Source organism: Labrus mixtus, chromosome 17 (genome assembly GCF_963584025.1).
Source record: "Labrus mixtus chromosome 17, fLabMix1.1, whole genome shotgun sequence".
In the NCBI taxonomy this organism is placed as follows: domain Eukaryota; kingdom Metazoa; phylum Chordata; class Actinopteri; order Labriformes; family Labridae; genus Labrus; species Labrus mixtus.
In genome coordinates, this window is record NC_083628.1 from 21276567 (window position 1) to 21300298 (window position 23732).

Genomic DNA, 23732 nt, shown 5'->3' on the forward strand with positions numbered 1-23732 from the left:
GTTGCCCTGCGGGGGCAGAGGGAGAGACCCTGTTAAATAATCACTGAGTGCTTAAAAAATCATGATAGTATTTACATGATCACCTGAGAAGTATAAGTCAATAAAGCCATCAGATTAATGTAGTGGAGTGAAAAGTACAGGTTAATATCATTTAGAATGTAAAAGAGTAAAGGTTAAAAAAATGCATAGAAATGAGGTAATACTCCAATTAATTTACTTAATTATAGCTTCCTATTTAAATACAAAATCTGTTTTTTCAGTCGGTTGCCCTGAAGCTCTTGTGGTTGTCCTCCTGCTGTAACCAGTGTCCACCGACAGATGGCGCCCCCCTCTCCCACAACAGCTGTACTGCTCCAACACAAACACAGAGAGCAGTCAGTCCGGCAGGCTTTCCTCGACAGTGTGAGCAGCCCACACGAGTCTCGGTTAAAAAAACGTTTCCGTTTGGGTTTTCAGCGGGTCCTCGCGCTCTTTTTGAAGCTACTGTGGACATTTACGAGTGTGAGACTTTTTACTGTCGCTTTTTGAAACCAGTGAGACCAGTGAGACCTCCAGGTCGTGGGGCAGACTGCTTGCCAGGTCCAGCAGCTTCTCATGTCCGTCCTGTTTGAGTGTTTACGCAGCTGTATGGAGACCAGGATCTGACTGAGACCCACCCAGCATGGTAAACTGAACTCTTATAAGACTTAAATAAGTTAATATGTTAAGGAAGCTTACACTTTTCTGTTCATGTGTCTGAGCATTCAGCTTTTTATAACACTTTGTCTGTGAGTCTTGCACAGTCTCAGAGAGTAAATGAGGGTGAACAGGTTTGAGCCAAAACAAAAAGCAGCTAATGCCATTAAACTGAAAATACTTTAAAGGAAATAGTTAAAGATGTAGAGGCTAGTAGCATATAACAAAAGTAACTCGTCGTGTTTTAATGTTATTTAATGCTTTATGTGGAAAAAAGGTCGACATGAATTGAAGGGAGGCTTTAAGCTCCAGAAAGTTGAATTATGCTGTGTGGGAATGAAATAACTGTATTGTTGTTTGCACTTTACTGGAAAATAGACAATTGCAAAGAAATGTATGTAGAATAAAGAAGGTAAAATAATGAATTTGTGCCTTGAACTGATAATAATCTGCAATTTTGGCTGTTGTTTGTGTGATACTCTGTTTAAATCAAAATATCACACAGTCCTTATTTGGCCTCTTAATGTGAGACTTTCATCTGTTTATCAAACAAAACAAACAAACAAGCGGGCATATTATTATATTGTTTTATATTATTATTATATGAATGGCATATTCATGGATTTACAGATGTATCATTCATTTGTGTTGTTAGCTGACAAAGATTTATATCCAAACTTTTTAACTTCAGTGAATTTGTGGAAAAATGAAGTCAGAGCCGGATGTTTTTCCAGGTCATATGGATAAAAAAAAAAAAACAAGCCATTAAAGGAGAATTTTGGATAGCAACTTTAGAGCCGGGTTTTCAGGACCCACTACCAAGTCCTTCATGGTAAATCTGGACCCATAATTCAGACGGTGCCAAAGAAAAGTGACACAAGTTTTAAAAAACACAAGTTTTAGATCTACTTAGATCTACTTCACTCAATTTGATTTTCCAGGCACACATCTGTGACCCACTGAAAACGACTCCTCTACCCACTTTGGGGTCCCGACCCACCAGTTGAAAACCACTGTTTTAGAGTAAGAGTATGCTAATGCCCCTAATGCAGCGTTATGCCCCTCTTTGGCCTAAGAAGAAGTCTTTAATTTGTGAGCTAATTATGGCAGTCTGAATCGGGCTGGATAAACAAATATACCGCTTTGAACACCATTGAATACTGAGTACAACTCAGCAACAAACACCTACATGAGAAAAACTTTCTGCTTTTAACCTGAGAGGGATTTCCCGTGGTTGTAAAGCTAGACTACCAAGTCTTTCTGTTTACACAGTGTGAAGCACACCTGTCCCGATGTGTGAAACATGTTCTCACACTGATGTTCTTTTAGTGTCTTCTACAAATCATCAACAACTAATGTGACACACACAGCAGTTTCATAATAGCATCAGGAAGATGTTTACTGCAGTGTAACCTCCACCCTGGAACACGCCTTGAGGGGTTTCTCTTGATTTTCCTTCTGTTCATTCGTTGAGGTGTCCCATGACAGCATTTGTTTTTCAACCTAAATGCCTCCTTACCTCGAATTCCTCACAAACCAGAAAACAAGCTCAAAATGGTGGTCAGCTGAAATCCTGTATTTAAAAAATGATCATCAAAATAATCTGAGAAACCTCCCTAGTTCCTCCTCGCTGTCACTGGAAATGAGATATTTGAAAGAGTTTATCTAGAAACAGAGACAAAAACTTCTAAAAGTTGTGCTCCAGTCCAAACTCTGTCAGGACCCTGAGTCCAACCCGCTCTTTCAAACGGACGTTGTGCCGCCTGCAGCAAGTTTAGTCTATTTGTCTGCCTTATCAGCATGAGAATTACCTTTTGTGCAAAGCCTGACAAACAGAGAATGTGAAGTCACAGAGTTACAGCAGAGAAAGTGAACTTTTTGTACCCTGGTTTATAATGCATTCTTACACGACTTACAAGAAATTCACCTCCAAGTATCCCAACATGAGAAGTGAAGGTCGTGTAGAACAGGTATTATTTTCAGCATGTTGCACACGTGAAACAGGAAAACACGAACCCTGACAGATGCTCACAAATTGTGCAAGACATTTTAAAAATAAACTAAGAAAAAGAAGATTAAAAAAAAATATGAATCAGCCGGTTTGGTAGAAGATTGCATATATAAAGGTTGGAAGAAAAATACAGTAACACTTGAATAACAAGATATTATAGTTTAAAGGAGCAGTATGTAACTCTGACACCTAGTGTTTGAAATAGATACTGCAGTCCAAATTCTAAACATTGAAGTAAGCTTCCCCCCCCCCCCCCCCCCCCTCCTCTCTAGATTCAAAGCTCACTCAGGTTGCCATGTGGTGAACACTGAAGCTTCAGTGTTTATCCAGCTCTGCATCGGTCTGTAAACCTTTCTGTGTTCTAACCTCTCTCCATTTTTCAAAAGCATCTCCAATATTGATCCTAGTTTGAGCACGTTTCTGCTCGTGGAGCTTATTAGTAACATGCAGAGGCTTTTTAGTAGTTCAGGTAGAATCAGATATATCTGACTGCTTATATCACTGCAACCCCCATTGGTTTGATGTGATAACTGATCTCATATCTGGCTAACCGAGGGGCTTCCAAAACAGCCTCTCAGAGACTTTTGATCATGCCATATATCCTGTGTGTTTTTGTGTTGTTGCTCACAAACCAAACATGTCATAACTTCAGGATATTTATTTAACTTAACCCATCCTGTCCTATAATCTTCTTTTTATATAATTGCTTTAGTGACTTACTTTTCTGGGAAGAGGTCACAGAAGTTTCGGCCATGAGAAAATAAAAAAAACAGCTTTTAGGCAGATGTTTTATGCAACCAAATACGAAAACGACAAGACTATTCTTTATGTGATTGACAAGGAAACTAGGAATCGAGTTTAAGACCGTTTTTATTAATAAACTCAGGACAAGAATGTCAAAGGGAAAGACAACAAAGGAGCCAAACTTCAGGTCTGAAAAACTAAAAAAAGTACGGCTGGATTTCAATTGTACTGGCAGGAAGTCAGCGCTGGTGGCTTCAGATTGATGTCAAGTTTAGAATCAAAGTGTTTACTGTTTCGAAACACGCCTCTCCAGGAAGACTAAACAGTGTGAATCCCAAGAAGCAAAATTATGAATAAAACGTGCTGCTGCTCCCTGCTGTCCAATCACTGAGGTTCACTATAATTCACCACTTAGGTTCAATTTGGATGATTTAAATTAGTCAGTTTTTTCAAATGAGTTGGAAGAAATATGTTGCAGTAGACAATTTTATTTAAAGAAAAATACAGAGAAACTGATTTTAGCATCATTCTTGTATCTTAACTAGGTCATAACTAGGAGATTTTAAATGAAGATAATTATAAGAAATGTGTCAAAATCAATAAACTATAATTTATTTATTGCCTAAAGTTAAATACTCAAACACGTTGAATAAATCTAAGTGGGACAGAAATACTGAATCAACTTAGTTTAAAGGAATTTCTTGATATTTACGCAGCACATGCTACATTCAGCCCTGAATAAAGAAACACAGAAATCAATCATATCAGTCAAAGTCATGCAAGCCAACATTTTGGGGGTGGGGGCAACAGTAGCTCAGTCTTTAACACTGAAGTGCTGACTACTTGTGAATTTTAATTACGATGAAAACATATCGTGTTTCATATTCAAAATCAGTCTTTTTGGAAAATCTCTGTCTAGTCTCGGAATCAAAAGCATCTTTACTCGGTCTCGTCTTGGACTGGGTGGACTCCGGATTTTAAATCAACAATCATCAATATTTTTCCACGTCATCACTGGGATTAGAAGGAAAATTCCTCTTTCTAAAAAAACAAATAACTTGAAATTCATAATTAGATTTTAATCCCTCGGTTAATGCCGCAACAGTCCCGGTGTTATGCTCTGAGTGACACGACCACTGCACACAAGATGATGATTTTTTAAGAATATTTATGTTCTTGGTCTTGACTCGATCTCGATCCCTTAATGTCTTGGTCTTGTTCTTGGTCTTGATCCCTAAACGTCTCGGTCTCGCCCTGCCTTGGTCTTGGTCTTGACTTGGTCTTGATCCCTAAACGTCTTGGTTTTGTCTCGGTCTTGTAGCACTCTGGTCTCGTGTATGTCTTGGTCTCGTTTAGTGTGGTCTGGAATAAAACTCTAGAGAAATGCAGGTCTTTTACTGGTAACATGATCTTTTTTCTTGAGGACATTGTCTTGGTTGTTTTTTTTCCTCCTCTGAAATCACGTTTCTGTAAACCAACCCAGCCTGTCATAATGATCTCAGCATGAACAGCCCACCTCTTACATTATCAACACGTCTGCAGCCGTGGATTGTTGACGTTTTTTCAAAGAATAGTTGCATCCTTATCTGAGACTGTCACGTAGAATTTAGGGTTTTGCAGCTTTTTTGCTTTAATATAGCTTTGTGTTGATAAAAAGAAATCTGCCTGCTCTCTGACTGATATTAAGATTCATGAAGCTCTGAACTAACCTTATCAACGGTGACCAGGATGTTACTTTAGAGGAAGTCATAGCTAACTTTAGCTTTTAACTTTTGCATGTGTACACCTCAATCGAACCCAAACTGAACTAGATGTTCTGCGCATGAACTACAAACCCCGCGTAGGGCTTTGACCCAGATGTGGAACTGCATAAGTGGGTAAAGCAAAGCAGAATTCTCACTGTCCCTCTGCATTCAGATGTCACCAGAAACAAAGAGGGAAAGCTTGCATCGCATTTAAACCAAAAGTAGCAGCAGCAGTTTTCTAAAGCGTTCAAAATAACAATCTAGAAATGATTATTCTTTATGCTGATGGTCTAGTTTGTTTTGGTTAGTCATTAAGAGTCATCAGAACCTGTTAAAAACTCCTCAGGAGCTTTAAAGAACAGCTGATTAAAGAAAATATGTGAGTGTGACACTGACTGGAATTCAAGTGTGACATTGAACTGTTGAATGGAGTCAAAGTTTCAGTTTTAAAGTGGATACATTGCCTGAAGCTGTAGGCTCTCTTTCAGAGTAATCTCTGTGTAAAGTTACTTTATTTGTTTAGGCGTAGCTGCTCAAAGACGTAATCCAAGTGCAAACAACACAAGGCTTAAATGTTAGTTTCAGGAACCGGGCTAAATGGAGTTTAAAGGATTCAGTTTAATGTTCACGCTTAAAAACTGAGCAGATGTCAGGAAACGTTTCTTAAAGATATTTTACTGTATGTTTGAATTAAAACATATTGATATTAAAAATGTGAGTTCAGTTGAATCACTGATCTCTTTTAAGTCCTCTTTTTATCAGAGAGCCTCTCCTGATTTGACCTTTTCTTATATTTCATCTCAAATGTTTTCGCTTCCTTTTTGTTCGCCTACATTGTAACGATATTTATTGTCCTTTAAAATGTGATGATTTTATGACTTGACTGTTTTCTTTTATTGCCTTTGTAAAAGTCTTTGTAACCTGGATTTGAAAAAGGAAAAGGGTTGAAGATTATTATTCTCAAATGAAAATGAAAAGTCTTCACACATCAAACATGTCAAATCCTGCATAAGATGCTGAAGTTTGTTTCCTCAGGGAAATCCTGCAGAACCCAAAAGTCTTACACGCTTACAAATTATATTTTCAAAGGGGAAAGGAATTTTCTGGGGTTATTTGTCCGTAAGAGTTCCAAGAATTTAGTAAAATATTTGCTTGGTGAGTTCAGACCAGCAGGATGTTGTATAGAAAAGCCTGATAAGGTCTGATGTATAAATTGGAGCAGGCTTTGCAAACTTGAACATTAGAGTATTTGACCTGGCACTTTACATTTCTATGACTCTAAATATTATTATAGGTGACCTAAATCTCTCATCTCTATAAAGCAGATAAGGAGTGTTCCTGATTATTGGAAGTGGTGGGTTGGGCCTTAAGTGCCTGGGTGGACTACACGGAGAAACTAACATTTGCCACATGTTTCCTCGACAGCTCGACACCATGGCTGCCACTCTCACTCTGCTCTTCCTTTTCCTTCACATCTTCTCCTCTTCAGCGCTGGAATCAGCCCCCCAGCAAGGTATGTTTATTCATTCAGATATTCATTTAGAAACTAACACCTTGAGTTCATTTAGATTTTTCAACTTGAGACTTTTTGAAAATAACTTTTTCTTTCACATATTGTGTGCACTTTTCTTTAACATCTGCACATGGAAAAATGTTTTCTGGTCATTTTTGGATGCCCAAGTTTTCCATTGTTTTTTTTTTTTTAAAGGAATCAAAAAATTGCACAACACCAGGTGGAAGGAATTCTTGAGACAAATCTGTTTTTTAATTGGCCACAGAACATTTGAAGTCCAGGAGAGTATCAAACATGTAAAGGTGCATTGTTCCTGAGCTGTTTTGGTGTTTAAATGAATATGAAGTGAGCTGCACAGCAGCCAAGCTCTCCTCAGAGAGCCGCATGGAACAGCAAAGTGGATTTCTAGTGAAGTGGCTTCCCAGGAATTCTGGAGAGCGGAGAGTACTCCACCACTGAACAATGAGAAGCTGTTTAGTGTGTAGAGGCCCTGCTTTCTACTCAGCAGTCCCTCAGTGGTTGAAGAAAGGCTGTATTTGCATACATGGAACGTATTTTGTCCACAGATGTAAACAGGGTCTGCACTGACAATAAAATTCACATAAGGACATCCTGTGCTTTTGTCTTGTTACACAACACAGTCAGTAATTCAGCAGAGGCGTGGACGAAGGACGTGTTCCTCTCTTCTCCTGCTCTGCAGCTACTCCTTTTTATTCTCTTTATGTTTCATGTCCCTATTTGGCGTCGGACAAGGCTGCTCTGTAAGGGCACGTTTTTCACTTCTATTGAACTGTGCACACTGCCAGATTAAAATCAATAACAGGTTTACAAACTTCTAACAGCCTGCAGATTTCTGATTGGCTGCCTTGTATTCATATGTTGTGAAAGGATTCAGTCACTCAACAAAATGTGAGGATGAACGGCTGCTTGTCTACTAGGAGGAACAACTAAAAGTTTATAAGAACATAAATATTGATGATACCAGAATCCACTTAAAGCGTCTCTAGCCTCACTCAGACCGATTTGTACCCCCCTGTGATGTTTCACCTTCAATCTGGATGTTGCAGAGGTGTAATGAGGGGACGAAGTGATCCCCCTATGCGTGTGTGAACGTCTGTCGGCTGAATTTAGTTACTTCACCTTAGCGTAAAAGATCCTCTAGAAATGATCTGGATTTCATGTGGAAAATGGGATTAAGGTAAACCTATAGATTCAAGCAAAACTCTCCAGATTTGAACACGTTGTTTCTTCATTTTGCACGATGTCTAAGTGAACTAAGGATAATGAAGGTAGACGGTCTGGATGGATGATGGGTTGTAAAACAGGACTTTTAATGAAGTGCACCTCTGTCCTTCAATTTCTATCTTTCTCTTTTTTAGAGACCTCCATATTTTGAATGAATGATTGAACCAGAAGAGAGTATCCTTGTTCTCTATGCTCTATGCTGCTCGGCTAAAAACCCTTTTACATGAAGGAGACCTTATAAAGGGTTTTATTTATGTTCTCACAGGTCAAATACTTGGTGTTCCTATATGTCCTCACATTTTCGATACTTAGATCTCCTTTAATTTAATTATCAATAGTATCAAAAAGTAGTAGCTTTAAAATTTAAATCTATAGACCCACAGTCATATTTTGCGTCCAAGCTTCCACAAGCAAAAGAGAGCGGGAACACCGTCTAAATTGAACAAATGTAATTGTGCTATTTAGACAATGTGCCGGAGTTTGCCTGCAAATATTTGGTAGTTAAAAACAAGACCTTACCTACTAAATACTATTCCTATTTGTAGAACAGTAAAGGTGTTGATGTTGCATTTTTTACAAGAATCGTCTTGTAGTTCAAAAATCTTCACAACCCTAGTTCCTACGTTAGGATTTAAAATCCACTTACTGCCACTGATGCTGTACTTCTTCAAAACCAACAACTAAAGAGTGTCTCCAAGATGTTTTTTCTTGATATCTCCAAGTGCTGTATATACTGAATGTATTTTTACCATTCAAATTGAATAAGAGATTTCCATCCCTCTCTAAATCCTTTTACATCTTGAACTGTAGAATATCCTTTGAAAAGCTCTTCAGTTGTTGTGAAAAAAGGACCCTGGGAACATTGAGAGGACTGTGAGAGTTTCATGTTTTGTTTTTTTCTTTGTGGAAATCAAGAGACGTTTCCTTTTAGAACGCTGGACGCCCAAAATAACTCCTCTCTCTTTAGTCACAGGAGCTAAAACCCTTAGACATGACTGGTACCTGTTGTGGAGAATAAGTGCTTTTCCCCTCCTTAAATTTGATCACCACTGATAAATCACTGAGGAATCAAGACGTTAGCTCTAATATGATGACTTTTCTTGGCTGTAGAGGTGGCTCAGTGTCACTGTCGGACAAAGAAACAAGCAAAGCTCTTTTTCTGTGGGTTTTGCCCATAAAGCTTGTTAAGCTTGTAAAGATCCAGTAATGAATGATAAGGACATTGTGGCCTTCAGCCAAGGAAGGAAGTGGCTTTTCTAAACGCTGAGGATGAGGTATTTCCCCCCGAGAGCGCACTGATTGATGTGTGAACACGTGACTCTCTAAATAACTGTTTGCCCTGTGTGCTCACAGGAAAGACATTAATAAACGCTTCCCACTAAAACGCTGTTTACATGCTGATAGATGCTACAACCAGAAAGACTCTCATCACCAGCGAGAGGCTGTTTGACCAAATGAGTTTGATGGTAAATGTGCGCTCCTGAAAATTAAGGGATTTGCTGAATGTAGGAACGAGTTCTTTGAAGGACATTAATGTTAACTGTTCTTTTCTGCTTCCTTTTCAATTAGGGCTCAGAGGAAATGCCTCTCGACTTATCAAAACAGATTGAGCAAGGATGTTTTGTTTCACCCTGAAAGAGCCTGCGTGGGCAGCACTCGGAGAGAAAAAGAAAAATCACGCTGTAAACATGTTTACTTTGTAAGGTTTGCAGTAATTAGCCTCAGGAAGAGGAGCACAATGATGAGAGCACGATGTTAATTGATAATGAGTTCTTGGTAATTGTCTGTTTGCTTTGCAGCTCTGATGGCTGTGTTCAGAAAGTGCTCGGCTTCCACTGCTCTCGTGTTTACTTACACCAGCAGTGAACTCTGTGCAGCAGCTGCTGAGCAAACACAGCAGCACTGGGAAGCATGTTACGTTTAAAGTTATTCTAGTCTGACTAGTAAAATACTGTCTGTCAATAAGGACACAGCAACAAACATGTAGCAGTACAGACAGGATGTTAAGTTGGACAAATGTCCGTCTGAGGAGTAATAAAACCATTTTTTCCCAGACACTGTTGATCCTTTCTAACATGTTTTAAGTAAATGTGACGGCACAACGAGATCCACAGTTATGACATCTCGGCTTTTGTCAGCTTTAAATTTGACGACATGTCAATTCCTGTGAACAGATATTAAGAGCAGCTGATAATCTGTTTCAGATCCAACATTTAACTTGAGTTAACAATCTGTGTGACGTTGTGTTGTTTATGCCAATCAGCGTTCAGATTTACAGACTACCTGGAAATGCTTCAGAAATTATCCTTCTGACCGCCATTTATCAAAAAACATTTTTTGACGTAAATCATAAGAAAACTGGTTTCTTATGTGGTTTCATACTAGTGGCTGACTGATATGGGATTTTTTGGGGTAAATACCGATATAGATATTGGGGAGGCAAAAAATCTGATATATTTTGACCGATATACAGTATAGATATAATTTTACACATTTATTGCGTTGGTCCCTCGAATGCAGTTGTCAAACACTTGTGTAAAAGTGAACGATGATGGTCTCTCAGCTGGAAAGTAACTGAGCATGTACGTGCATCACTGCTTGACTCTCTGGAGAGTGATGATGCTCCTTGTAATCCATATAGCGCCCTCTGCTGGTGACAGCCAGAGAGAGAACTGCTAGTGTAATACAATGAAACTCAAATGAAATACTATTTGACTGGTGAATAAATCGAGTAATATCGGCGCATATCGGCGATATAATGAGCCGATACCGATAGTTACTGGATATGCTAATGTCGGCGGATATTATCAGCTGGATGATTCATTAATTAAGCTCTAGTTCATACCACTGAAGTGAGCCAGAGTGAAGCCTCTGTGTAATTAACTATTGACATGATGCTGCAGTTGTGTTTTATTTTATCAATATAAAAGAAACATGTTAATGAATATACGTGGCATGATATCCATTTAAGAAATCAGATAAACGTTAACAGACGACCCCCCCCAGGCCCTTATTTCCCTTCAACAAAGTACCGCTGCTGCCAAAACCTAACCTTGGGAAACCCTGTTTTTCTTGCATGCACTCCATCCTCTTGACCACATGCCTAATGAGGTCTGCAATATTATAATAGAAAGCATTGCCACATAAAATCCTTGCAGGCTACTTCTTTCTTTCCCTCAGCTTTCATTTGGTTTGAAAACGAGAAGGTGACATGTTTTGTTTGAGACAAGTTTGCAAATGAATGTGGCGATGTAACCTTGGTGACTGGTATGGTTAAATTCTATCAAAGTACATGTGACTTGTACATAATGTGATATGCTACAAAGGTTATTTTACCTTCCATTTACTTACATAACTTGCGATAACTTACAAAGATCTTTATGTGTTTATCAGGAAATACATGAAAGCACTTTTATTCAGGTTGACCTTACAGGTTCTTACAGTCTTTGTTCACAGAGTCAATACCCTTTTTCCTGCTCAAGTGTTTTCATCACTTTGATGAAACATCGCTGTTAATCTGAGGTTATGATAAAGTTGTCCTGTCTGGTGCTTTTCTCATCTTGTACGGATTCTAAGAAACTCCAAGATATTCTTTTAATGTCAGCAAAGATTCAGACTGGCCACTGTTTCTATTTCAGGAGCTTAGGGTGCTTCGGACAGGAATGTGCCTAAATACTCTTGTGAACACCAAGTGGATATCATAAATCAATCTGGCAAAATGATTGTTCTAACACATTTTCCCTGTCTCATTTCAAATACAAACCAGCCAGCTGTCGTGATTTATCATCATGAAGTGAGCCATAAAACAGCTCACATTGCTGAGTGTCAAATTGATTTTTCTCTTAATCCTGAGCTCAGCACAGTTCCCAGAAGGAGTGCCGATCTGGTAAACAGGTTATATTTAACCTGTAGCTCCCTTTCCATGAAGTACCCCGAGCAGGCCAAAGGTATTCGTCTTTGCTCCCAGCGCTGCCCCTCTGCTGCAGGGGAGCCATCTTGTCCTCGCACGTCTCAGCACTCTCCCAGCTCAGGCTCTGTGTGCGTGCGTGCGTGCGTGCGTGCGTGTGTGTGTCCTTCCCTTCAATGTTTATGTCATCAGTAATGCTGCTGCTGCTCCCCAGAATCACTGATCACACCTGCTCCTGGTAACACAATCAGCAGCCCTTACTCAAGTGAATGTAATAAAATAAAGCTCCCTCAGCTCTTTATTTAAAGGGACAGTCACACTTCACCTGCATTAAACAGGTGTTACTCTATGTCATGCAGATATTTTTCTATCCACTTATTGGTAGCGAGATGCTCTTGGTGTTATCTATGTAAATATTATTCTGTAGACGTGTGAATGTATACTCCTAGGTTATGGTGAGCACTGCATACTGAAATGGTGAGGCCTAAACATTTGGCATAAACACATTTTTCATGTAAGTACTTACTAAGTACACATTTAAAGGGATAGTTTGATCATTTTTGAACTCTCCGGCTGAAGAACTCGTATGTGATGCTTTGAAGTAGTGCTTAAATAAATTGGCTTGCTGACGGTGAAGTATAGCACTGAAAAATGTCTTAATATAGTGTGATTGACTTTTAGATTGTTTAGAAATTAGCTAAATACCATGGTATTATACTGTGGTGTAAAGCCTAGCCTCTGTGCTGTCACTCATTGGTTTCTCAAGAAATGGGCGGGGCTTACTGGCATACCCTGTGGGTAATACATTTACTATAGCCAAGTACCTCACACAACCCCACTAATAACTAACTATCCCTATAACCATTTTTTAAAGAATTGTGACAAATCTATTCACTGAGACAAAGGTTTTTCAATATGGCGACCGACATCAATGGGCGTCAAAAGTGCACTTAAGAAACCAATGGGTGACGTCACTAACATTACGTCCATGTTTATACAGTCCATGGTCTAATTACCAAACCTGCACTTCTGCACTTACTCGAGCTATAGAATTGTTGTTCCTATAGGGTGGGACATCAGAGGCCCCACGATACGATATTATCTTGAAAATGGAACTTGTTCAAATTGAATTGTGCAACCCCTTTAGCAATTAAAAAGCATATTTGCTGTTAATATAAAAAAAAATATTGATACTTGGCGATCATGAATCGATATAATATGGGCACTCAAAATATTGGGATGCTATGCTGTATCCATTTTTCCTCTCTAGTATTTCCACTATTTGGTCATTTCATGCATTGCAGTAAATGAGTGCATATGTTTTTTGCAGTGAGTTTATGTTAAATCTGGCTACTTACTGCTCAGTATTTACAAAAAAACAAATCACTCAGTCTTCAGTTTGTGCATTCAGTGTGTTTAAAGCCACTGCCAATCACATCTGATAGAATACTCCACGGTTGCAGTACTTCACCTCCTTTACATTGTCGGACTCAAAATGGACAGCTTGAAAAACAAATTATCATAGATGACGCACTAGAAACAGATGTGGTCATTATTATTCCACATATGCTTCTTTGTGTGAAAATATGGCACCTGTACGAACAACACAGTTTGGTCATTGTATGGCATTAAGCCCCCTCGCCTCATAAAGAGATGTGGAGCATGCTACAGACGTCTGTATGCTCCAATTGGGATTTTAAAGGTGACAAAATACACAGAAACAACAAATAAACAACATGACAATGGCATCTTTACAGGGTATTCCTGTGTTTTGTTTTTATTGTATTCTGACATTTGTCTGTTTAAAGTGTATATGTGACTGAAGTATATATGCGAGTGCACAAAAAATGAATCTGGACACATGGTCTGACACGCTAAGAATCAGAGCTCTGTGGTTACATGGTTTCAGTGCGGGCTGTAAAACAGGAGCTGTAGAGTCGTAATTTCTGTGCAAATGCTTTTCTGAGTACAGAGAAACCTACTCCACAACAGCCATGGCAGTGAACTCTCCCGCTGCAGCTTTCGCGGGAAAAGCTGAGAGATTTCCAGGAAACCGTTGATTTTGACCCTGTGGCTTGGCTGCTCGCAGGAGTTACATATATCAGCCTGTCTCTGAAGTGGAGCCTCCTGCTAAGACAACAATGAGTCAGAGCAGCTGCAAACAAGGAAATATAGCGAAACAGAGCCAATCATAACTAATAATATATGTAATTATTCTCTATGTCCCCCCACAGTGCTCCCACAGAGACCTCCACACCTCACTGGCTGCTTCTCTGCCAACATGGAGACTTTCCGCTGCAGATGGAATGTCGGGACGTTTCAAAACGTCTCTGAGCGAGGAGATCTACGCTTACTCTACATCAACAAAAAGTGAGGGGGAAAACATTTGTCATCACTATCACAAAAATGTATTTTTAGTTCTTTTGTTCACTCTCTTGTTCTTTTGATTGAACTAGGCAGAGTGTAAATGATTAGTTAGGACTACAGACATTAAACGCCTGGACTATCCATGTTTGAAAGAAACCAAAGTTGTGTTGTTTTATTTAAGAATCAAAAATGAAACTAAAAAAGAGTCTGTGTAAATGTTCACGTTCATATTACTAGAAACATTCTCTGCATGTAAAACAAAAAACACAAAACACACAAGAATCTCTTTTTAAGTTTTTTTAAAACCAGACTTTGTGCATTTCTGTTTGTAAGGATTTAAGGAAACTTTACAGAGACAGTCAGGAATTCATTTTTTTTATTCAAGGAAGTATGAAACAAAATACTTTTGGCATCCTTACCATTGGCACGCTCCCATTGAATCGTTTTTTTTTTTTTCAGTTTGTTCCAAAAGAATATGTCTTATAATACTATAAATATCAAAAACCATATACACCATCTTATTGTCTGTAGAAAATTAATTTAACTTATTGCAGGATATTCAGGATATTCATTGTGGTATTCATATTGCTGGACCAAGCAGCAACCTCTGGTCTTGAAAAATCAAGCCAATGCAGAAGTGTAAAATCCTGCAGTTTGTCGAGTGTCCACTAGAGGCTGGCTCCATGAACACCTGAAGTCACATACACACAAGAGGCGAAAAAGCCGTTTTTACAGCAAAAAAAAGGCTCCGTTTTGATTTTATGAACGATACTTGTTATCCATAGTAAGGCGTGTAGCTGACCTGATTGACAGGTGGGCGCGATGTAACGGTTCGTCAGGAGGTTTAAAACCCACCTCAGCTTCAGCCTGTCGTTATGTTGACTGAAAGTTAGACTGAGACAGGATTTACAACTGCTGCTGATGAGCCTCCGGAGCCCTCTGCAGGAACAGATGGCTGACGTCACTCAGGCTTCAAACATTCATATTTACAGTCTATGCTCTGGACACACTGTTAATCCAGCTATGAGTTTCTCTCCCGGTTAAATAAATAAGAAGATACATTTTTTTCTATCATGGATTTATCAGATATCAACTGTTAAACATGAAAAGACTTTTATCAATTTTTACAAGAAGAATTAGGAAAATAAATCATTAAATTATTACTTGGCAATGATGGACTTGCTTGTTGTAAATGAATGAGAAAATACATGCATGCCCCAGCAGTTTCAGCTGCCCACCCACGCTCTGACTTTTATTATTTCTTGCCCAACTGCCACCAAGGTCAGGCAGAGTATCTTTTACAACTCACCTGTTGACATTATTTCTGAACTTTATCTGGCATATAAAGCACCTGCTCAGTCTTTGTTGACAAGTCAAAAGTCCAGTTGAGGCTGCACTTGTTTTTTAGGTATTAGCCAACTTTTAAAGAGTTACTCTGAGGACATGACAGAATTATACCGTTTATTGTCACTGTTAAACTACTCGGGTACTTGAACTTCACGCACATTGATGCCCAAATACCATGGCAGAATGCTTGATTAAAGGACAAGCCTGACATTATTTCTTCTTCTTATCCCATGACAAGCTCCAAAGTGACAATGTGTTCTTTCAAGTTTCGCTCAATACTTACTAAAATATCTACGGTGACCATTTTTTAGGAAAATAAAATGCTGGAAATAAAATCAGTAAATCAAAACAAGAAACCTGCAACTGTACAGTTTATTCTAGAATTTCAGAAATTCTCAGCGCCCTGTGGTTTTGTTTTTATTAAACTATAATCAAAGGAGGAAAGTGAGACTATTTTTAGCTGTGGATTAATTCACTAGTGAGTGGATTCTGTAAGAAGCTAGTCAGTGCCCCCTAGAGGACCAATACTTTATTTTTCAACCACATTGCATTTGAGACAAAATATGCCAAACTGATCTGTCACATTCTTCCTCTCATCCTACTGCAATGTTGTTTCTCTTTCTCCTTTGCAGACCCTCCCACCCGTCTCTTAAAGAGTGGAGCGAATGTCCTCATTACAGCACCGACAGGCCGAACGAGTGCTTCTTCAATGAGAACCACACATCCATCTGGACGCACTACAGTGTCCAGCTCCGCTCCAAGGATGAAGCCATCCAGTATGATGAGAAATTCTTCCAGATTGAAGACATCGGTTAGTTTACGTCCTTACAGCGCCCACCTGTCTGAGGATTTATAACTCATGTGCAGTGCATGTGACATTATCCCCTATCCCGTACGTTTAACTTGCAAGATAATAACCCTCAGAGTGCACGTTGGGGTATACTTTTCAGAGCAGGATGTCCCAGATAGTTAGGATTTTTTTTCCACTTCTCTTGAAACAGTCTTTTTGGGAACTGTTTGATGAAAGAAAGATAAAACAATTCTTTATCCCAACGTCCAGATAAGATAAAGTTCTGGGAGCACAAGTCAGTATATATAAAAGCCAAGAGCAGTTTTCTGGCAATTTTCCCAGAAAATGGTTATCTGTTCCCATCAGCATATCCCACAAGCCACTTGCATACAGTCATCACAACTGTAGGTTAAGGATGATGAATACACAAGAATTCACACTGTAACTATGGCTCTTTACAAACGGGACTCATAGCTGGAAAGTTTTGCAATCTTTTTTATTTCTCATTTGTTTTGTTGAACAAGTCCTCCTCTCTTTTCTTCTTTTTATAGCTCCTTTGGCTGCTTACGTTAGCATCATTATACTGAACCAGATTTATGTCTGGAGATGTGAGAACTGTCACAGCTGTTTTTCCTCTCTTGCTCTCCTTTCACTCGTGTTGGTGCTTGCTTATTTTAGTGTTTATCTCTTTGGGATTTTTTTCTTTGTTTCTGTAGATCAGTTATCATGATGATTTCTTTTTCTTTTTTTTATCATCATGTTAAAATGATTTGATTTCTTTATGGTTCTGCAGTGCAACCAGATCCTCCAGAGAGCCTGAACTGGACCCTGCTGAATGTGAGTTTGACCGGCTCTTACTATGACATCATGGTGAGCTGGAAGCCGCCTCAGTCTGCAGATGTGAAGATGGGTTGGATGACCCTGCAGTACGAGGTCCATTATCGTGATGTCAGCTCCGACCTGTGGGAAGTGGTGGGTGTCTTCTAAATGTTATTTAAATGTTGTGAAATCAAAGACACACAGAGCAGTAGAATAACCACAGTGTATATCAATATCAATTTAAATAGATTCAGTAGAATAGAGATACAAGTGGACAGTGATCAGACTAACAAATGTAAACAGAACTATATGCAGTAGATGAACACCGAGTGATAATAGTGCAATGGAGAAGAACATTACAACTGGAAATAAATATATATTTACACAGCTTTGTGCAAATAAAGGGGGCGCCGGATAGCCTAGGGGTTATGCTGCGCGCCCCATGTATGGAGGCTATAGTCCTCATTGCAGCGGCCATGGGTTCAAATCCAACCTCTGCCCTTTGCTGCATGTAACCCCCCAACTCTCTTATCCCAACACTTCCTGTCTCTCTTCAGCTGTCCTATCCAATAAAGGCAAAAAGGTCCCAAAAATAACAACTTTAAGTAGGATGATGAAGAGATATAGAGCAGCAGGAACTAAATAAATAAACAGAACTGTGTGAAATTCGACAAATAGTGAATGAATAAAGTGATCATAGTGCAACAGGAATAAAATGTTATGTGTGGCATGTTGTTTTTATATTTCTACCTGTTTGTCTGTCCTTCTATGTGCCAGAAGTAACCACATCTGGACTACAGAACTAAACAGAGCTGTGCTGTTAGCGAGGAAGCTGTAGAAGTTATTTATTAACCAAAACCTAAACATGCTCTGCTATATTGACTCTATTGCTCACAAGCATACTACAATGAAGAGAATGAACACCATGCTGTGTTAAGAGAAGATTTAAAACAAGAGATTAAGACAAATAAACACAAGGAAAATGTTCATTAAGGTGATACACCAAGTTAAAAATAGGCTAATTTGAACTAGACCTAAGTACAATAAGCATTCATGTTGAATCAAAAGGCCCTCTGCTGGTCAAAAGACAGAATGCAGCTTGAAGACACTGGCATTGTCTTTTTGAAACCAAGGAGTTACATCCACTTCCTGTCAACAGTTTGATTAAAGTGCACTTTTCAAGACTCAAAACATACTTGGTGGCATTAATGGCAAACTTTTTATCATGAATGTTTCATGGAGGAGAGGATTGCATTGCTGTAGCACTCGGGTACTTGAACCCTTTTTATTTTCCCCACAGATTGAGCCTGTGAAAGGCACACATTGCTCCGTCTACGGGCTTCAAACAAACGTCAACCATGAGGTTCGAGTTCGGTGCAAAATGCACGCAGGGAAAGAGTTTGGAGAATTTAGTGACTCTGTGTTCGTCCACATGCCATCTAAAGGTAAACACCCACTGCTATGTGTACAGGCTATCTATTCTGTGATTTATACACCGCTGTATATTACATGCTTTATTACAAGATATTTACCATAATGACCTTACAATAGGTATTATTTAAATATGTTTTGTTTGTGCATTGCCCTGCCAGTGTCTAGATTCCCTGTGGTGGCCCTGCTCATCTTTGGAGCCTTGTGTTTAGTTGCAATCCTGATGTTGGTGGTCATTTTACAGCAGGAAAAGTAAGTACTTTAGAAACGTCCTTGAAAAACTGCAACAGTGTCTCTGTTATCAGCGCTGTCATGTACAGGACATTGTGTAACCTTTCATCATCGAGGTTTGAAATCAAATGTGCATTTAGTTTCCTATTGTCATAAAATGTAACATGTTACCAACTGTTCTTTCCAAAGGTTGATGTTTATTCTCTTGCCTCCCGTTCCTGGACCTAAAATAAGAGGAATTGACCCCGAGCTACTAAAGGTATTCATCTAAATGTTAAGATGCTTGAATATGGCTCATGCTGAGTTACTAGCACACTATGAAGAAGTTATTCTTCAACCTAAACCAAGGGTTTCCAAACTTTTTCACGCCATGGACCCTTTTTAGCATCAGCCTCTGGCATGACCTCCTTCTTACAAAATTCCTACAAGTCTTTGTAAATATTCAAGGCAACTTCTTCATGTATTTCCTTATTTCTATTAACAGTGAGTAATCTTGTCATTCATTTCATTCAGTGTCTTTTTTTGTAAACAGTCTTCATAGTTTTTCTCATAGTAATAATCAACAGTGATCATAACAGTAAACAGGAAGTAGGTAGCTTTTTGTCAGAGGTCCCACAGCTTCACTCAGTGGGTGCTCAATTCTGATTGGCTAGAGTGGTGTGTGATGATTTTTTCTTTTGAAAGATTGGCACAGGAAAAGGACACATAGATTTTGATGCAGTGATTATTAATATTTAAACATTTAATTTGCATTAACATGTTTTCATCACAAATAATGTTATGAGTTGATTATTATTTTGATTTGAGTTCTGTCCTCTTTCCTCCAGTTCTTACACTTTCTCACGTCTACATGTTATCCAGCAGAAACTGGGTATTATGCAAGTACACTGTTACACTGCGACTTTATACAAAGCTGCCTTTGTGTGTGCACTGGTTTGCATTTTCCATAGTCGTTGAGGCCGTAACATGAGAGCACCAAACATTTCAAACTATTGAGTCATTGGCAAAGCTTTTTCCTTATTAATACTTCAATCTCTGACCGTTTTACTGGAGCTATATGCTGCCTCACAACACTGTGTTCTGACTTATGATAGCTGGAACTGAGTTGACCACCTCATATTAAAAACTGTCATGATGGGAGCACAACCCGTCTCCAGCAAAACGTCTCAAGTCTCATAGTGGTACTCCCATCATCATTGGTTTCTTAAATTTGAAATGTACTTACAATAGGGACATGACTAAGAATGTTCTGCAAGGCAAACAAATCATGTAAATATATGTTAGTTATCAAAGTTAAAGTAGTCATGGAGAAGATATCTGACATGTTGAAATGTCTGAATATGAGACGAACCTAGAAATGTTAGATAAAAAAAGAAATCTTTCTGTTAAAGCATAATCTTCTTAAAATGTTAGTCACAGTTGAACCAGGAAGAACAGTGTACCTTACAAATAGGTCTGACTAACCTGTCTGATCATCTGGTTGCAAGTGTTACTGGACTTGGCTCCTCCAGTTCTCATTTTAAACAAGGGGAGAGCGATTGTTTAACGCTGAAATAAAAAGCAAAAGCTAAAAAATCGTCCCAGGGAGTTATAAACTAGGTGTATGTGGTGATGCGTATCAATTTTACTTTCTTTATCTCTCAGAAAGGGAAGCTGAGGGAGTTGACATCCATCCTGGGCGGACCCGCTGATCTGAGGCCTGAGTTGTACAACAACGACCCGTGGGTGGAATTCATCGATCTGGACATCGAGGAACAGAACGACAGACTGACAGACCTGGACACGGACTGTCTCATGCAACCCTCCCTGTGCTCAAGCAGCACTCCCCTCAACATCGGTTTTAGAGACGACGACTCGGGCCGAGCCAGCTGCTGCGACCCGGATCTCCCAAGCGACCCTGAAGCATCACCTTTTCACCCTCTCATCCCAAATCAAACTTTTAGCATGGATGAGTTACATCCTGACATCTCTGAGCCAAGCTCTCCGTCCCAGAGCCCCACCACTGGGGAGCTTCCTTTTGGAACAACAGGCAGCGAAGCGATGTACACTCTGGTGAGTGAGGTGAGGTCGTCTGGCAAGGTGCTGCTGTCACCTGAGGAAACAAGTGAGGCAGAGGAAACCACTTGTAAAGACACAGGGAAAGACACCAAGGCCAAGAAAGAGAAAGAAAAGAAAGAGTTTCAGCTCATCGTGGTGAATCATGATCATGGGGGTTACACTTCAGAACTCAATGCAGGCCAAACTAGCCCAAGATGGTCATCAGGAGACATGAGTCAACCCTTTGAGACGAGAGGAGACTTGAGCTTGTCGTCCCCATCTCCCTATCATGAAACAGACACCACCCCCATGTCCCCTGTTCCCCCTGCACCTGTCTACACAGTGGTAGAGCGTGTTGACATGCAGAACAGCCTTTTACTGACACCAAATTCAGCACCAGCCCCCCAGCTGATAATCCCAAAGACCATGCCGTCACCAGACGGCTACCTGACCCCTGACCTTTTGGGAAGCGTCACACCATAAATCAGCATAGAACTCTGTAAAGTTAAGACGATTTAATCAAAAGCAGAGCCAAGCTCAGGAGCAGCCTTTCTGATTGAATTTACCCAATGACAGCTCTCCTAAAATGGTTTAGGACTGTATGTGCCTGTCCTGCCACCACCTCTGGACTCCTGCTGCTTCGTCTGACAGGACCATTAAGCTTACACTGCTGGAAGTTTGGTATGAAGGAGGAAGAGGACACGTGAATGTGTTTTACTGCAGTTGTGAAAAGGGAACCATTTGAAGGGAATAAGCACTAGCTGGGGGTTGAATGGCCTCAAGACTTTCATACTCTGAACCCTCAAAACAGGACTAAAAAGCTTGTTATCAAGTAATTGTTTTGTTAAAGCTGCATTGACCAGTTCTCAGCTACAACTCTTTTGAATGAGAAGAGACAGACATACTGTGCAACAACGAGAAAACGGTTTTGGCTAGCTTGTTGGCAAACAGTTTCTGACTCACACATCTGGTCATCAAAGAAAACTCGATCATTGAATTAAAGTTGTCTTTCTGTTGATTTAATGACTTTAAGCTCAGTGTTCATTCTCAAAAGGAGTCGTAGGACCCTATCAGGGTTCTTCAGTTACTAAAGTTTCCTCTTTCTCCAAGCTAGTATGGAGTGCTCATTTTGTCTGTTGTTGTGCTATGAGTCAAAACAGGCTTAAGAGCTTATTAGAGCTGCAGAGTTGTTGACAGTGATTCTAACATGACATTGTAATCTTGAGCTTTAAATCACAGAACATTAAGATGTAAAGTCAAAAGCTTTTTAACTGAAAGTTTGTATATATAAAAAGTGTTTTTCTTTTCTAAAATCAGGTCAAATGCAAATGATATCATATGTAAAATAAAAGGGCCCATAACTGTTTAATAAGAATACATGTGTAGTGAATCAAACATCTTTTTCTATTCATGTTTTCATCAACTCTGATAATATTACTTTGCTTTTGTCACTACTAAGTCTTATGAGTTTTCATATTACGTTGTTGTCACATGAACTCCCCAAAAAAGGGAAGAATGAGCTGTAATTGAGCTAACCTTACTTTGTGTTATGTTGTTCACTAAAGTTTGACACGGTAACATTTTCTACATTAAGTCTGACAGAGAAAATAGTTTTCATAGTCAGTCAGTCTAACGCAACATCGATGTTTATGAGTGCATGGACTATAAAAGATTAGATTTTTCAGTTGGTTTTGAGGTCATCGGTGCATTAAATGCACATTTTAAGTTGGGGCTATGTGGACATCATGTGTTGAATTTGTACAGAATTAAATTTGAAGCTGCCTGTTACAAATATATATGTCTCTTGTCCTTCTGCCTTTGGGTCTTTTTATTAAACCAAGCTAGTTTAAGATCTTCACAATCTTGCAGACAGAGACTGCACATGTAGTAAATGCCTGTTTAAGGATTGCTAATGCAGAATAGTCATAGAGGTACAAATCTTATTAAGAATATGGATTCTCAAATGTTTATACACTGTTACAATTTGTATTAGGGAAACACAAGAGATACTCCAAAAATAAACTTAAATAACATCGGCCTACTTCATATTCCAAATGTGTGCCAATAAGCAGATTCAGTTTGTGTATTTGAAGCCTGTGTGTTTTCTACAGGATGGAGAGGCTGAGGTTCAGCTGTTGGTTGGTGAAATGAGAGCAGAAGCAGAGAAACACCAGAGGGAGCTAGAGACTTTGAGACAGCAGTGCAGGAGCGAGGTAGAGGATGCCCACAGGCAGGCTTTCAATCAGAGTGAGACCTGCAAAAAGGGTTTTTCTAAAGCGTTCAAAATAACAATCTAGAAATGATTATTCTTTAAGCTGATGGTCTAGTTTGTTTTGGTTAGTCATTAAGAGTCATCAGAACCTGTTAAAAACTCCTCAGGAGCTTTAAAGAACAGCTGATTAAAGAAAATATGTGAGTGTGACACTGACTGGAAAGTGTGACATTGAACTGTTGAATGGAGTCCAAGTTCAGTTTTGAACTGAAGCATTGCCTGAAGCTAAAGGACCTCTTTCAGAGTGTAAAGTTACTGTATTTGTTAAGTTGTAGCTGCTTGAAGACGTAATGGAAATGCAAACAACACAAGGCTTAAATGTTATTAAAGGATTCAGTTTAATGTTCATGCCTAAAAACTGAGTGGATGTCAGGAAACGTTTCTTAAAGATACTTGACTGTATGTTTGATTTAAAACATTTATATTACTGCGGGAAGAACTGTCCACTCTCTTGGGGAAAAAGGCCATAAGAGAGGTAGAGCGAGGGGATCAACAAGCCAGGTTTTTCTCCCGTTATTTTTTGGCCCCCAAGGGAGACGGGTCTTCCCCAGGTTGGGTTGGGCCCAACCTGGGGAAGATGGAGATTTCATCCACAGGT

The 23732-nt window shown here is 39.3% G+C and overlaps 1 protein-coding gene across 2 annotated transcripts; it reads left to right on the top strand.

Annotated features, from left to right (window-relative positions):
- The first annotated feature begins 364 nt into the window (after positions 1–364).
- ghrb (growth hormone receptor b) lies at positions 365–22656 on the top strand. 2 transcript variants are annotated; one of them, XM_061061077.1, is made up of 9 exons: positions 365–664; positions 6498–6688; positions 14075–14210; positions 16187–16365; positions 17138–17316; positions 18464–18608; positions 18756–18846; positions 19015–19084; positions 20470–22656. In XM_061061077.1, exons 2-9 carry the CDS (start codon positions 6586–6588, stop codon positions 21343–21345), a joined length of 1779 nt encoding a protein of 592 aa, XP_060917060.1. In that variant the 5' UTR covers positions 365–664; positions 6498–6585; the 3' UTR covers positions 21346–22656. The 2 variants fall into 2 exon arrangements, with proteins under 2 accessions (XP_060917060.1, XP_060917061.1); XM_061061078.1 differs by having other exon boundaries at positions 6601–6688.
- Positions 22657–23732: the final 1076 nt, after the last annotated feature.

What these genes read in the sequence shown, in the direction of transcription:
- ghrb (XM_061061077.1), top strand. Translation starts at nt 6,586, where the DNA reads ATGTTTCCTCGACAGCTCGACACCATGGCTGCCACTCTCACTCTGCTC. An exon ending in GGAATCAGCCCCCCAGCAAG is followed by an intron (nt 6,689 to 14,074) that starts GTATGTTTATTC and finishes GTCCCCCCACAG; the next exon opens with TGCTCCCACAGAGACCTCCA. An exon ending in CGTCCACATGCCATCTAAAG is followed by an intron (nt 18,609 to 18,755) that starts GTAAACACCCAC and finishes TTGCCCTGCCAG; the next exon opens with TGTCTAGATTCCCTGTGGTG.